Source organism: Asterias amurensis, chromosome 16 (assembly GCF_032118995.1).
Source record: "Asterias amurensis chromosome 16, ASM3211899v1".
NCBI lineage: Eukaryota > Metazoa > Echinodermata > Asteroidea > Forcipulatida > Asteriidae > Asterias > Asterias amurensis.
Window position 1 is genome coordinate 3,279,188 of NC_092663.1, and position 15,273 is coordinate 3,294,460.

At 36.5% G+C, this 15,273-nt stretch overlaps 4 protein-coding genes across 5 annotated transcripts in view; 3 read left to right on the plus strand and 1 right to left on the minus strand.

Annotated features, from left to right (window-relative positions):
- Positions 1–5,781, plus strand: part of LOC139949297 (adenylate cyclase type 6-like) — a 149,898-nt gene extending 144,117 nt beyond the window's left edge. For both annotated transcript variants that reach the window (XM_071947711.1, XM_071947712.1), the window contains one exon: positions 48–5,781. In XM_071947711.1, coding sequence (XP_071803812.1) covers positions 48–185 — 138 coding nt within the window. In that variant the 3' untranslated portion in view covers positions 186–5,781. The remainder of the gene's footprint in view (positions 1–47) is intronic.
- Positions 5,782–6,761: 980 nt separating this feature from the next.
- LOC139949223 (uncharacterized) lies at positions 6,762–9,482 on the plus strand. Its single transcript, XM_071947616.1, has 2 exons — positions 6,762–7,090; positions 8,354–9,482. Exons 1-2 carry the CDS (start codon positions 6,890–6,892, stop codon positions 8,588–8,590), a joined length of 438 nt encoding a protein of 145 aa, XP_071803717.1. The 5' UTR covers positions 6,762–6,889; the 3' UTR covers positions 8,591–9,482.
- Positions 9,483–9,668: 186 nt separating this feature from the next.
- Positions 9,669–13,411, minus strand: LOC139949222 (vacuolar-sorting protein SNF8-like). The gene is made up of 6 exons (XM_071947615.1): positions 13,258–13,411; positions 12,648–12,837; positions 12,003–12,186; positions 11,631–11,775; positions 11,027–11,101; positions 9,669–10,665 (listed from the first exon to the last, which is right to left on the minus strand). Exons 1-6 carry the CDS (start codon positions 13,306–13,308, stop codon positions 10,570–10,572), a joined length of 741 nt encoding a protein of 246 aa, XP_071803716.1. The 5' UTR covers positions 13,309–13,411; the 3' UTR covers positions 9,669–10,569.
- Positions 13,412–13,685: 274 nt separating this feature from the next.
- Positions 13,686–15,273, plus strand: part of LOC139948895 (PAN2-PAN3 deadenylation complex catalytic subunit PAN2-like) — a 28,742-nt gene continuing 27,154 nt past the window's right edge. Inside the window, exons 1-2 of the mRNA XM_071947253.1 lie at positions 13,686–13,732; positions 14,460–14,658. Coding sequence (XP_071803354.1) covers positions 14,538–14,658 — 121 coding nt within the window. The 5' untranslated portion in view covers positions 13,686–13,732; positions 14,460–14,537. The remainder of the gene's footprint in view (positions 13,733–14,459; positions 14,659–15,273) is intronic.

Sequence of the window (15,273 nt, forward strand, 5' to 3'; positions counted from 1 at the left end):
TTGAAAGAACTTCTCAGAATTTAATGTTTATGATTGTTTTTGTGTAGGTCACGCAGGAGATGGCTAACATTCTGCAGCCAAAGGGCTACACCCTCATAGAACGAGGGTACGTAACGGTCAAGGGCAAAGGTGAAATGCTGACCTTCTTTCTGGAGGGGACACCAAACAAGATTGACATACGGTGACCGGACAATCACGCCACAGTATTTTGTATCAGTTTTATAGTTTTATGTTCCAATCTTGTCCTTCTTCCGTCGTTGTGGGACTTCCCTGCTGGTTTTTTTTGTGTCTCGGGAAGAAGAAAAAAACATGTTTCATTGGCAGAAAGATTTGGGTGAGAGGTTGATTTCTCTTCCTTTTACAAGTTAAAGAGCATAGCTACTTAGCCCTTCCATGGAAAAACACTTACTCATAATTGAGGTTTGAGAAAAGGGAGTACAATGTTAAGCTGTTTTGCCATAAAAACGAGATGAAGGTGTAAAAAGTGGCCGGTGTGGGTAACGTTGGATTCTTATCCATTTATAGTATGCCTTTCACACTTTGAAATGAGAACAGCGCCCTCAATGTACCAAGAAGTCATCTTAAACAAACCAACATTTTTAGTGAGGCTGTTTTGCCACGGAAAGACAATGTTAGTATTTAAAGGCAGTGGACACTATTGGTAATTACTCAAAATAATTTTTAGCATAAAACCTTTCTTGGTGACGAGTAATTGGGAGAGGTTGATAGTATAAAGCATTGTGAGAAACGGCTCCCTCTGAAGTGAAGAAGTTTTCGAGAAAAAAGTACTTTTCCACGAATTTGATTTCAAGACCTCAGATTTAGAATTTGAGGTCTCGAAATCAAGCGTCTGAAAGCACACAACTTTGTGTGACAAGGGTGTTTTTTCTTTCATAGTTACTTTGCAACTTCAATGACCAATTGAGCTCAAATTTTCACAGGTTTGCCATTTTATGTATATGTGGAGACACACCAATTGAGAAGAAGACTGGTATTTGACAATTACCAATAGTGTCCAGTGTCTTTAAAGGTAGGGTCATGAATTGGATTAAAACAAAATAAGGGGTGGGGGGGGGGTCGGTTTTTGAAAACGTAATGCTGATTTATAGGCAAAATTATAAAGAAGGATACAATAAAAGTCATGTGTACAGTGTCTACTTGCTGAGTAAACAGTGAAAACTAATCTTTGTATTTTGACAAAAATGTCAAATCATCAAAATTTAGTGAGGTTAACAGTGGGTACCCAATGCATTTTTGGCCGCAGCATTCGAAATGAAAATCAACCGACTAGAAATCTTACAAACGATTCATGCACACCGGTTCTCAGATTTAAATATCTTAAACATTTTTTACCCAACCACGGTGACTTTGAAATAGTTTAAAACTATCAACAGCTGAAGTGCTTCTCAATTTTATGGTAATTCAATTTTGGAGTATTGGCCAATCTATGACCCTACCTTAATTGCCTCATTTTATTGTATAAACAGATCCCCCAAAAAGCTTGAAAAATGAGAAAGGGTGCAACATGTACATATAAATATATTTAATATAAGTAGCAATATCATTCTGTGATTCTTAAATGTATCTTTGATCAAACTGAAAGATCCACCTTGTACTGAAGTTGAAAAAAAAGCAAAGATGTGCTTAATTTATAAAGTGACGTTCATATGAAAATTAACGTTGACAATTTACTGTATGTGTACTAAATCTTTTAAAGCCGTTTTCCCATTGGATATTTGTTGTTAAAGTACTGCCAATTTTCTGTAGAATGACCAAATTAAATCCAATGGGGACGCATGGTAATCTGATCTCCCTGTCGACTTACCTCAACCAGGATGTAAAACTAACGGCTGAAAGAAGTCGCGGGAGACTTCAATTCAGCAATGGTTACTGAACAGGACAGCTAAACAGTCCAATGGGAACAGCTCGAGCCTGTAAACGTATCGCAAGCACGCTGTAAAAGCGCTGTGCAAATGCGCGGAATATTTGTCCAGGTGGGAACTTACGGTAGAGTTACACCAAAACCATTCATAGTAACTAAGAAAATATCAAATGGGAACACAGCTATAGACTAAAAACAAAAAGGAATGCAAACTTAACTTTGAAGATTTTGTAAGACTACTGCATGAGGATAAAGTGGCTAAAAATGTTGTCCGAGAAGGACAGTTGTACTAAGTGTGTTTTGTATTGAAAGAAAACATTTTTGGGTAGTTACAAATTTAGGAACAGGGGACTTTATTTCTAAGCCAGCCTTCAGATCATAATGGGAAGCTTCGCATATGGATTTATATATAATTGTACATACGTTTAGGTGATCAAAGAAATAGATTAAAGATTATGTAAATAAATCGTGTGCTAAAATTGTAAATAAATATAAAGTTATCTTGTACATATGTATTGTAATACTATCAAATAATTTAGGTGATGATTTAAAAAGGTTACATTCTTAGTAGAAAAAAAAACTGTAAGAAAAAATATATGTAAAAACAATATCAGTATGTGGTATCAAGTCAGCTTATGTAATTGTTTTTTATTGATAGTTTAGTCTTGGATTAAACTATGCGTGTAGATAGGGAAGCTTACTGCTGGTGCAAAAGACTAGCTGACTTATGACCTCTATGTCCGAAACCTTGAAGTCAGTGTGCAGAACATTATGAAAAAACTACCACCTTGTTAAAGGAGCCTGTCTCAAATAAAATCAGATTAACTTAATATGGTATTTTAAAATCATGACTTTTGACTTGGCCACATGCTCTGTCAGTAGCTCAAAAAAACACAGCTGACTTTTGACCTCTATGTCTGAAACCCTGAAGTTAGTGTACAGAACATTATAAACAAAACTACCACCTTGTAAAAGAACCAGTCTCAAATAGAATGGCTAAATCATTACTGCTGGTGCGAAAGACTATGTGAACTTTGACCTCTATGTCTGGAAACCTGAAGTCAGTGTGCACAACATTATGAAAAAACTACCACCTCATAAAAGGAGCATGTCTCGAAGCAAATCTAAAAGAATCAATGCAAAAAATAGTATTATGGTATTTTCGAAACCACTGCTTTATTTAGCCACAGGCTCTGTCAGTGGCTCACAAAGGGTAGCCAGAGCTAACTGTGGATTCAAAACTGGCCTTAGGAATGTCTTTGAAAAACCATAAAAAGATGGCCACTGTTTGATCTGGGCCCAATATCATTGCTCTGCTTACCGAAAGCAAAGAATCAGGGCTTTACTGAAGCAGGGAGTTCCTAGCTTTCTTTATACAAATTTCACGGCTTAGCAGGAATTTTTTGCTTGTGTGTGTGTGTACTCCACGCTACTAGGCATTCCTCGCTCACACAGCTAGCGCTTGCCTTAAGCAAAGATAGTGATTGTAAGAGCAGAATTCTGCGGTAAGCAGAGCAATGACTTGGGCCCTGGTAGTCTGGTTCCAGAGGTTACATGCATGAAAAATTATAGCCTAAAAATATTAGACTGGTGCAGCATGTGTAAGTTCATTACATTTAGTACCTAAATACCAGCCTAGGGAAATGTTCCAATAATTCAGGTTTTAACACAAAGTAGAGGTATATTTTTGGCAGGTTCTATTGGTTGTATTCCTATTTTTTGAAAAAAGTAAACTATATTTGTAAATGATATGAAAAGTACTTGATCGATTATTTTTTAGATTTGCAGATTTAATAGTGTGATAATATTCAAATTGCGGTGAAATAACATGAATTAGTCGTAACGTTTTGCTTATTATTCTTTTTTAAAAGTTATGGAAACCCATTTTGGTTTGTACATATCGGATTGTAAGAAAAGTGGTAATATTTCATTTAGGTTTAAAAGGAACAGAACTTTTTAAAACATTATATTTTGGTTCAAGTTTTGTCAGAAACTATTCGATAAAGTATTATACTGTATTGTTTAACAGCATTTCAAAATATGTATTTGTTTATTTTTTTTTAACATTTTGTTTTAATTAAGACAAAGTGTTGAAATGTTAGTTTATTTTTCCGGAATTCTAAATTTATTCATCAGGGTATTCAGTTACAATTCCGTATATATCTTATTTGGGGTGACTTGAATTATTGGCCCTTGAAGTATTATAGTTTTTGTTATATTGGACCCAGTGTAAGTTGTGTTATATTGGACCCCAGTGCAAGTTAAATGTTATGGACCCCAAAAAACATACATTCAGTCGGAACTGCTATAGCTTGTGTGCTGATTCAAACATAGTATTAGTGGTTTAATTGTGTAATTTCGGACCTGCAAGTTCATAGCTACGGACCTCTGGGCTTGTGTGCTATTTTTGACCTTGCATTATTTCCCCTATGAACGCTTTGTCAGTTTTGTTATATTGGACCTTGCAATTCATAGCTATGGACCTCTAGGGCATGTGTACTGTTTTTGATCATGTATTATTTCCCTTATGGATCCATTGTAAGTTATGTTATATTGGACCTTGCAATTCATAATTTCAGCAGCCTGTCTGGGCTTGTGTGCTTTTTTTTTGGTTTGCTTAACTGGACCCATTATTCAGTTGTGTTATATTGGACCTTGCACTTCATAGCTATGGACAGTCAACGTTTGTGTGCTAATTCAGAACTTTCATTATTTGTTATTTTGGACCTAGTGTTCATTGCATTATATTGGACCTTGTATAATTTGAGTGATATCACAGGACCAAACATTGCTTTCATACCAGCCCTGCATAATCAAATTTCATTTTAAAAGCTGAAGACCTTTTGCCAGATTCATGAATTTTTGCCATTACATTAAAAGGTATTATTGACAATTTGTTCATTTTTTTTTCTTTTCATTTTTTAGAACAATATTGAAGCAGCTGTTGTGTTAAAAATATCTACCCACAACAAAATATTTAAGTGTGTACATTATCTTTAAATTTTAATTTAAGAGTTTTTCAAAAGTGTTTAATGGCGGCTGGCGGTTTATCCCTAAATGAATTATACTGAAAGAAGTTGTTTGTTTCAGTTTTTTTCCTTTTTTTCTTCTGTTTTTTGGGTGTTTTTTTTTGGTTTTTTTTTTTTGGGGGGGGGGGTCAGCTGAATTTTAAAAAAGCAAAAGAAAGGGTTCTAAGAAAATTACAGTTTGGGAGAGGAGAGACTGGGAATATATCTTGCAGTATTCAAACTATTATAAGTACATTGACTGTCTTTAAATGTGTGCAATAGTATGAAAGGGATAAAACTGTAGTTTTAAGCACAGGTAAGATATTGGGTGCGTTCGTTTAGCTTCCCTGGGTCGACCCCGGTGTGTGGCGGTTTTTTTTTCCAGGACGAACGTGGGTAATTGTCTGCACACGTTTGTCCTGGAAAAAAGACACGCCACACACCGGGGTCGACCCAGGGAAGCTAAACGAACGCACCTACTGTTTTGGACTGGTTCCCTGTAAATATGCTCTAAATCCATAAAGAAGGAAACCAGCCAAAACATGTTGTTTTCCTGGTTCCCTGTATATGTGTGCTTAACGTACAAAAAAGGGGTAGCCAGCCAAAACTTATAGTTTTTGACTGGTTTTCTGTAAATATGCTCTAAATTCACAGAAGGAAACCAGCCAAACCATGTTGTTTTTACTGGTTCCCTGAACATATGTGCTTAGCATAAAAGGTAACCAGCTAAAACTTCTTGTTATTGACCGGTTCCCTGTAAATGTTATTATTAAATGTGTGCTGAGCATAGAAGGTAACCAGCCAAAACTTATTGTTTTTACTGGTTTATGTATTTCAAATGTGTGCTTGTTAGCATAAAAGTAAATTATAGCCAAACCTTTTGTTTGTTTTGTTTGTTTTAAAAACTGGGCAGATGGTATACAAGTAATTCTTACATTGGGTGCGTTCGTTTAGCTTCCCTGGGTCGACCCCGGTGTGTGGCAGTTTTTTTTTTATAGGACGAACGTGGGTAATTATCTGCAGACGTTTGTCCTGGAAAAAAAAAACACGCCACACGCAGGGGTCGACCCAGGGAAGCTAAACGAACGCACCCTATATATATTACTCGAGAGGATTGAGTTTAAAATTACGTCCAGGGGCCAATTTCATAGAGCTGCTTAAGCAAAAAAACTGCTTAAGCACGAAAATAGCTGGCTTATTTTACACATGTTACTGGCCAAAATTTCATGCCATGTACATTGCTTGAGACTGGTATTTAGCTGTTGTTTACTTAGCATAACAATTGAGTGGGGTCTTGGCCGGTAATCTGACTTTACTAAGCAAGGAATTTTTTGCTTAAGCAAACAATTTTGCTTAAGCAGCTCTATGAAATTGGGCCCAGTTATAATGTAAAGCATTATGTGTGAATTTATTAATGGTCAATGTTTTAATTTATTTTGTAATAAATTAATACTGTGTACAGAGAAGTTACACGTTTGCATAGCGGCTGTTGCTTTTATATATTATTGTTTAAATGTTTTGTTTTTGTTTTCCTTTCGATTTATTGTCATAAAAAGGGATTATTCTTTACGTCGCTTGTAAAAAGTTATGGCGCTAAACTTAAATGACTATCATTGGGAAAATTATGAGTCTTATACCTTTATTCTCCGGAAACTATGTTAGAAAAGCTGTATTAAATTCTTGAGAAAAGCCTAACTGTAACAGGCATATAACGGATTGCTTTGGAAACGCTTTAATGACATGCAAATCGTTTGTTTTGTAGTTCAACAACTATCATTCCAGTCAAGTTATGTAATAGGTTTTATTCAATGTAGGATCCAGACCTGTTCAGTACTGCACGCAAACTCCATTATTATAAGGATATCAATGTCGTAGGCGCGTGGTGCATTTGATTAGGTTTTGTGCTTGGTTCTGGAGCTGCATTTACCTGCAACTTGCAGACAACTGGACTTATTTTGGACATTAATACATCTGCTTTCTGCTCTCTAATTGGAATAAAATGGAAATTACCTCAAACACTTTGGAGGACGATAAAGATTGTAGGCCTACGGGCCACGGAATCCCGGGCCACGACCGTCAGGAAACTGAATACCACGTTGTGTCCATGGCCGAGGGTCTAACTACAACGGCCGAGGGTCTAGCTCCAACCACGGCCGAGGGAAGCGAGGAACCACGCTGTTGTGACGATGAAGAATTCAAGGTAAGTTTGTGTGAGTTTGACGAGGAAATGACAAACTTGTATCCGATCTCAAGGGCAGGCAAAAACCTACTTATTAGTGAAGACAATGTGTGATTTTATTGGGTTTATTCAAGTGCAATCTCCTTTTTATATTATATCCATTATTATACTACCGTTGGCAGGGATCTGGTTTTACACATCTCAACATATTACACATTTCTATATTTTTGTATAACCTTGACATCCCGTGTCCAATTTGTAATCATTGTGTACAATCTCTAAAGATTTATAATAAATAAGACATTATTCAGTTTAAGCCGTGGGAGGAAAACCCCTATAAGAAAACTTTACTGTTCGTTTTACTGATGTTGTGAAGAATAGATAGTCGTAATTTTGAGGCATTACACATCTTAATATAACGCATTCAATTTTGGGAAATAAAATCAGGGTACTTTTTGTTATTTGGCTTTTCAAGGGTGTTTTGTCTGTTGTCGTTAAGTCCACTGTTTTCGTTTTGGCTGTTATGTTTTGAAGAATAGGTTATTTTGACGCACAGACAGTGACGCCTTTATTTTTCTTTTACAAATTTTATGATTTATTTGTTTTTCGGGTAGGCCCTATACTTTTTTATGATTCATTTGTTTTTCTTTGTTTGTTGTCATGTAGGCCCTCAGGTCCACTGTTTTCGTGTTGGCTGTTATGCCTATATTGTGAAGAATCGGATTATTTTGACACATAGACAGTGACGCATAAATTTTTTTAAGACAAACAAAATTCAGGATATATTTTGTTTTTTTGCTTTTTATGGTGGTTTTTGTTTGTTGTCATGTAGGTCCACTGTTTTCGTTTTGGCTGTTATGTTGTGAAGAACAGATTATTTTGACGCACAGACAGTGATAGCCCATCTTGTTGAGCTGTTAATGGCTCCGCTTTTAACATCGGTCTCATCATTGTCACCATTAATGGTGACAATGATGAGACGTTTAACATCGGTCTCATCACTGTCACCATTAATGGTGACAGTGATGAGACCGATGTTAAAAGCGGAGCCATTAACAGCTCAACAAGGTGGGCTAAGACAGTGACGGCTTTATTTTGAAACACATTATCATGGTATCGATTAGTTTGTTTTTGTTTTTCGGGTACTTTGGTTTGTTGTCATGTAGGCCTTCTATTTTTTGCCTTATCGCGAAAAAAAATGACCCGACAAATTATCGTATTAATGGCCACCTTCCAATTAGACACTGACGTTTTTTAATATTTATCTTTTCTGCTTAAAAATAGCACAAACTTGACGATCTTAAAGTGAAAGAGAAAGAGACAAGCGCCAGACTTGAGACGGTGGAGCGCAGACTAACTCAAACAGAGGCCAAAATGCGCAGTTGTGATGATATGCTTGTTCTAATTGGTCTACTGTCTGACCGGCTTGGACAAGTTCACCCCGAGTTGGGGCCATTGCAAGGCGGTGAAGACGCACCCAAAGGCCAGACGGATTTTGCCTCCGTACCAAGGGCCAATTAACTTACTACCAGACTTTACGTGTTTATAACTTCGATCAAATGAAATAAACAACTGTGTTGACGTTATTCTGTAAAATGCAAGTTCTAAAGATCTTTCTATTTTGATGAACAAATCACGTTGGTTGGCATGGACATTAACATTGACAATAAATCGTCTTAAAGACACTGGACACTATTGGTAATTGTCAAAGACTAGTCTTCTCACTTGGTGTATTTCAACAACATACATAGAATAATAAACCTGTGAAAATTTGAGCTCAGTGGTTATCAAAGTTGCGAAATAATAATGAAAGAAAAAACACCCTTGTCACACAAAGTTGTGTGCTTTCAGATGCTTGATTTAGAGACCTCACCTTCTAAACCTGACGTCTCGAAATCAAATTCGACGAAAAATACTTCTTTCTCGAAAACTATTTCACTTCAGAGGGAGCCATTTCTCACAATGTTTTTTTTTTATACTATCAACCTCTCCCCATTACTCCTAAGTAAGGTTTTGTGCTAATAATCTTTTTGAGTAGTTACCAATAGTGTCCACTGCCTTTAACAGATATATCGTGACCAAATGCACATTTTCTTCAAACTTTCAATTAAAAACAAGTTATCCCATGATTGGTTCCCCTTTCCCCCATCGAATTCAACAAGTGTTGGTGCTTTGCATTTATGGCTTCCCATAGTTTTCTGAACTAGGTTGGTAAAAACTCTGGCTGCAAAAAGAAAGGTTTTTTATCTGGAATTTTTTATTACACACAAGTTTATCTTGGTGAGAGTCATTGCCGATATAAAATATTTGAATCTAGAATATAACTTTTTTGGACACATGTCGAGTTAACTAATATGGCATTTCTACCTTCAGTAAGCCTAGAATTATATACTTTAAGAAGGATTTGTTGCGAACAGTTTCTTGATTGCTAGAGAGATTTAGATCAAAGAGCATGATTTCTTAAAATCTTAAGAAAATATTATTCATCAGTCAGACCAAAAATGGTTGAATTCAGATAAAAGTCTAAAACTTCTTGAGACACAAACCAAACAATTAAACACAAATACAATCAAACTTAGCTCAGTTTTGAAGATCATTTTATTTCCTATTATTTACAAGACTTATGTACAAAATGATAAATAAGCTTTTAGAAATGTTCAATGTCACATACTCAAAGGTCGCAACTTCCCAATAATTGTTTGTTTGTACTTCCAGTACTTTATAAAGTTGGTTGCAACGACCGATCTGCTCGGCTTTCAGTTTTTAAGAAGCAGAACCGTGCAAAGTTTCAAATCCTACAAAACCAATCTGTTTGTAAATACTTGTTTGTGTTTTGTATATTATGAAAACATATCTGTCGCAAAAGATTGGGCAACACTTTAAAAGCACATAAATTCCCTCGCATGGTAAAACTTTGTTTTGTGAAAACATGTATGAATGTCATGTAATGCACAGCTTGCAACTAGGCCCCAGTTTCATAGAATTGCTTAAACACAAAAAACAGCTAAGCACAACAAAATGATGCTTCCATGAATTAAGTTACCAGCCAAACTACCATGTCACATTTACAATGTCACATTTACAATTTGTGACTGGTATCCTGCTCACTTCTGCATAGAAAAATGTGTCAAGAAATATTTTCTGCTTAGCAGAAATCACAAAAAGTTGCCTAAGCAGCTCTATGTAATTGGGCCCTGAGTTGTCTTGGGTGATTAATTATTAATAAATTAATCTGGATCCTATACAAAAAATTATTTATTTAAATCACCAATAATTTGCAAGTACAAGTGTGAAACTTTCCACACGTTTTCTACATGGACAAATCATATGGTAAACAAAATTATAGTATTTACCATAAAATATTGAACATTGTGATAGTGAAGTTGTAAATCGTATTAAATGTGTGACTAAAATGCCAGTCTATGTTTTTTGTCAACCTAAGTAATTTTGTTGTATCATATATTATCCATGGTGCGGGGCTGTACAGTATTGCTATTGTATCATGATGTATCTGGGAAGAGGCCCGGGAACCAGTATAATCTTTCCTCTTTATCCTGGTCATCGACCCAAACCAGTCCTTCCTGCACCATGTGATCCTGTAAAACAAAAACAAAAGAAACATTTAGAGTTTTTTTTAATACAAATACAAAAGGCAAAGTATACTTTATGCTTTTTTAATTGCTTGATTGCTTTAATCCTATGTATAAAATGTGAGAAACAATATGCGTTAATGCTTCTCAGATTCAAATTTTTGGGCATAAAAACAGATTTCTTTTTAAACAACCACATTACTTCAAAGTGAAATATTTCTCAAAATGATTTATACTATCAAAAGCTGCTTTAAGCTTCTAATCTAACAAAAGGTTTCTATGGCCATTAATTTAGAGAGTGTTGGATTCAAACCATGGTAGATAGTCTTAAAGGTATAAACTCAGTCATTCTATAGGTCCAACTCACCATTACAAGGTTTGCTCTGTCAATGTCCCATTTCAACTGCTGCTTTAACTTGGAGAATGAGGTATAACCTGAACCCTGAACGAATGAAAAGTCATAATATATTAATTTTCAGTTTTAGACAAAATTAATTAATTCTTTATTACAATATCAATTACTGTACTGAGCTTTTCGAAATTTAACCTACCCACAACAAAATCAACAAATACAACTCCATGCTTTGATGAATCTGTTGTACAGGGGAATGCACTAGCAAGCTGGGCTTACCGCCGAATCCCGAGCTTACGATCATGATTCCCCGCTAACAAGCAAATGCCGAAATTCTGCGCTAGCCTTGTAAGCGTAAAATGCCTAGAGTACGCAAGCACAGAAGCCAAAATTCGTCACTAACCTGTGAAATAGGGTTGTTGTAAGAACAGAATTCCCTGCTACCGCTAAGCGCAGATTCTGTGGTAATCAGAGCTATGAAATTGGGCCCAGATCCTGTTTTTTGAAATTTTTTACATTACATTACCGTAGCGTTGTCAAATCAAGGTATGTTGTGTGTAAATATTCCGATATTACTCAAATATAAATAGTTTTTATGTATGTTATAAGGTATATTTACCTCTGCAAGACTCAGAACACTTGTGTGATCCATGTTAAGCTCTGCGGGTACCGACTGGACAAGGTACCGGCCATCTTGTAGTCTGTGTAGAGCGAAACCGTTACCAAGGATACGTAACTTCTTAATGGCTCTCATTAAATCATCTCTACAGATTGAAAAGATTGAAAAAGATTTAAAAGAAATTGAAAAGAATTAAGTTGCAACTTAAATTTATTTTGTATTAATAACAATAACAAACCCACTCGGCCATGACTGTTTAATTTCAACCAATATGACACTTAAACAAAATTAGTTACCACACAAATGCCAGTGTAATACAGGAAAACATTGGGCTTCTGCGTCCCATATCCACGACCCTTGACCCCTACTTACAGACTGACATCTTGGGCCTGTTTTGTCCTTCCTCTTGTAGCTCTGACCTTACTAAGGAGTTCCTCCAAGCTTAGCAATCCACCGTTCCGATGTTGCGTTGCTAGACACACCTCAATAATCTGAACTCCCAGCTCATAGTAGAAATCACCCACTCCAAGCATTTCTGACCAAAAACCTTTACCGGCTTTTGAGAAAGAAAACAAAATTGAGAAAAGATTCAATATGCGGAAAAGCACGGCCCAATTTCATATCTCTGCTTCTGGTTAGTAAAGAAGCAGCGCTTTAATATGGAAGCAGGGAATTCAAGCGTATACTATTTCACAGGTTAGCAGGGAACTTTTTCTTATGCGTGTGCGTACTCGTGTTAAGCATTCTTTGCTTACACAGCTAGCGCAGAAATTTGGGATAGCCCACCCAACTATAGTTGGGACTGGGATTGCCAGCCTGTTAGTGACTGTGAAAATGATATAGAAATCCACAGTAAGTTGGCTTTTAAAGTGACTTTTGTTTGCTTGGTGACAGATCTCTGGATCCCAGACAGTTGGGCCGTCCCAGTTGGGACAATTCTAAAGTTGCGATCGGTCCAAATTACAACTTACAGTTAGGATATTTCTATAGTTGGGAAGAAACAAAAACACTTCTTACAAGCCAGTGGGTCTACGCCGATCGTTGCACACATCTCTTGAAACTGCATTCTAAACTCTGGATTACGTTTGATATCGTTCTTGTGACTCGCTGCAAACTCCTCAAGGTTTGAACGGAACGCTTCCAGCATCTTAGACATCTGGCTGAGCTGATCTTCTGCAATCTCGCTTCCTTTGTCTTTATACTTGGCCTTGATAATTGATGGAAGGATAAAAAGGCATCACAGAAAAGGTTTGTCTCTCTCGCAATCTATCTACACAGTAACATGTATTTTTTAATGTAATTTCAACCGGGATAAAAATACAGCATACAAAACTGGCGTTTGGAAAGATCATGGAAAGATCTACTCAGTCTGAAACTGTCTTTCTACTCGCGATGTCCAAACACATAGCTGAGTAATTAATTTCTGCAGTTGTGTCCAACTGGACTGCGTTCATTGATTCAATTGTTATTGCGTTTACTAAATTAACACAGACCCCCGTCAATTCTACCTCCATGGATGGTGGTCACACACACTGACCATGCACTGGTACAGTATCAAGTAATACATTTATGGTACATATGTGCGTGGTATGGGGAGTCGGAACTCAACTAAATTCTACCAACATACCTGTGCCAATTTGCGTTTATTTATTGCTCCTAACCCTGCTGCACGCCTCATCTTCTGTTGTGATCTGGTTTCACTTCGAGAAAAATTGACAAAATCTAACAATTTAAAGAATTTCACTACACAGTTTCCTACACAATTTCACGATCTCTTCAGAGAAAAGTGAACTGAGGTCAAAATGTCAACAACCAAACCTGACGGCTGTTTTATGAATCTTGAAGAAATTGTTTGTTTTTTTCCCCCTGAGATGTGTTTGACCTTTTTCAAACAAAATTTGCTTGATATTCAGCGTTAAGAATAAATATAAATCATTGTGTCCGTAGTAGGCACACAAAAACAAAATGTTATTCTTTACAGCGCTCTTTTAATTATTTAAAATGGTTCATGAAACAGTTCACATCGATTTTTTTTTTCATCGATGAGGGCGCACACATTTCTTGAACAAAAACATGCAAGCGTGAGAGATTGGTGAAAGTGGGTAAGAAAAATACTTTGTTTTACCCGCAAATCAGTAAACAAATTAAATTATATGACGGGACTGTGTTCTTTAAATGTTCAGGTATTGTCTTCATCGAAAGGGTTAAATATATAGTTTTCTTTTGTGCTCGAAACATTGAGAAAACTTTGCCCTTGTTTTCATGCTCTCTACTCTAGTTCAAGCTGTCTGGGATTCGGACTGTTTTTGTAAATTTCGTGAGCTACATCAGATTCAGAACCATAGAATGCAATAATGGCATAACTCCTTTGGTGTGTCCATGTACACATATATGATCTAGAGTAACGTTGTTATTGCAGCAGTGTGCATTTTTTTATTTAGCTAAACTAATGGGTACTTCTTCCCTTTTTACGTTAATGGCCAGCCTTCAAATCATGATTTTAATAAAAATTATTTCATTAAAAAAACACCCAGGGAAATAGGTTAGTAATTCCCTGTGTTCTGTCATTTATTTTATTATTTTTATTTTAGCAAAATTGCTGAGACAATTATTGTGAAATGCACTGTACAAGAACTACTGTAGTTATTATTATTACTACTATTTGTACAGGCCTAGCTAGTTTAGTAGGATAAAGTTATTATAACTAGTATAACCCATAACACAAATTGTGTTTTTGGTCAAAACAAATGATAAAGTGACAGTCAGATTCAAAACCTTGTTTTGTCCCAGCTTTTTCATCCAATAATCGTAATCAATCTTTTCCATCAGATGATGATTTAGTCACCAATCCATCTTCAGAAAAAATTCCCGTTTGATTCTAGAGGAGAAATCTCCAAAACTTCAAGGATGGAATTCCAGCCTGCCCCGGGGGACTACCAAGCCAATGAATATATCGATGGAGCTATCCCTGTCGAAGGCTACGCTGGTGATGATGGACACCCTACTATCGTTGATGAATACGGTGATGGTAAGCAGGAATTAGTCTAGGTTACTAGTTCCACTTTGCATGGTAGAAATTAATTAGGCAAGGTTTGTAGTAAAGCCCGGTTCATACTTCATGCGAATGCGAAGCGAATTTGACCTGAATTTGACGTCACAACCCTCCTTTCGCAGCGATATTCGCAAGTGAGTCGAGCAGAGTTGAACTGCTGCGAATTATTTGTTGCGAATTGTGACATCAACTATCGCTTCGCATTCACATTCGCAGGAAGTATGAACCGGGCTTAACACCATGTGAATATCTCTCTTGAGTAGCTGTGGTTTTGATGAGAACCAATCCGCATTGTTTTTCAGTACATCCCTACCAGGGTTTTAAGGACGTGAGGCATGGATACGGCGCGCTGCCCCTGGTATCAAGGCTGGGTCTAATTGTTTTTCATTGGGCGTTTAGGTTTGTTCGGTGTCAACAGGTTTACCGTGCATCCGAAGGACAAAGCAATTACAAAGTAATAATCAAACTCTGCTGATCAGAAACTCCAGGGCTCAATTTCATGGCTCTGCTTATCGTAAGCAAAAAATCTGCCCTTACAGAAGCAAGAAATTCCGGGATGACATCAAGTGCATTTCACGGGTAACCAATGAA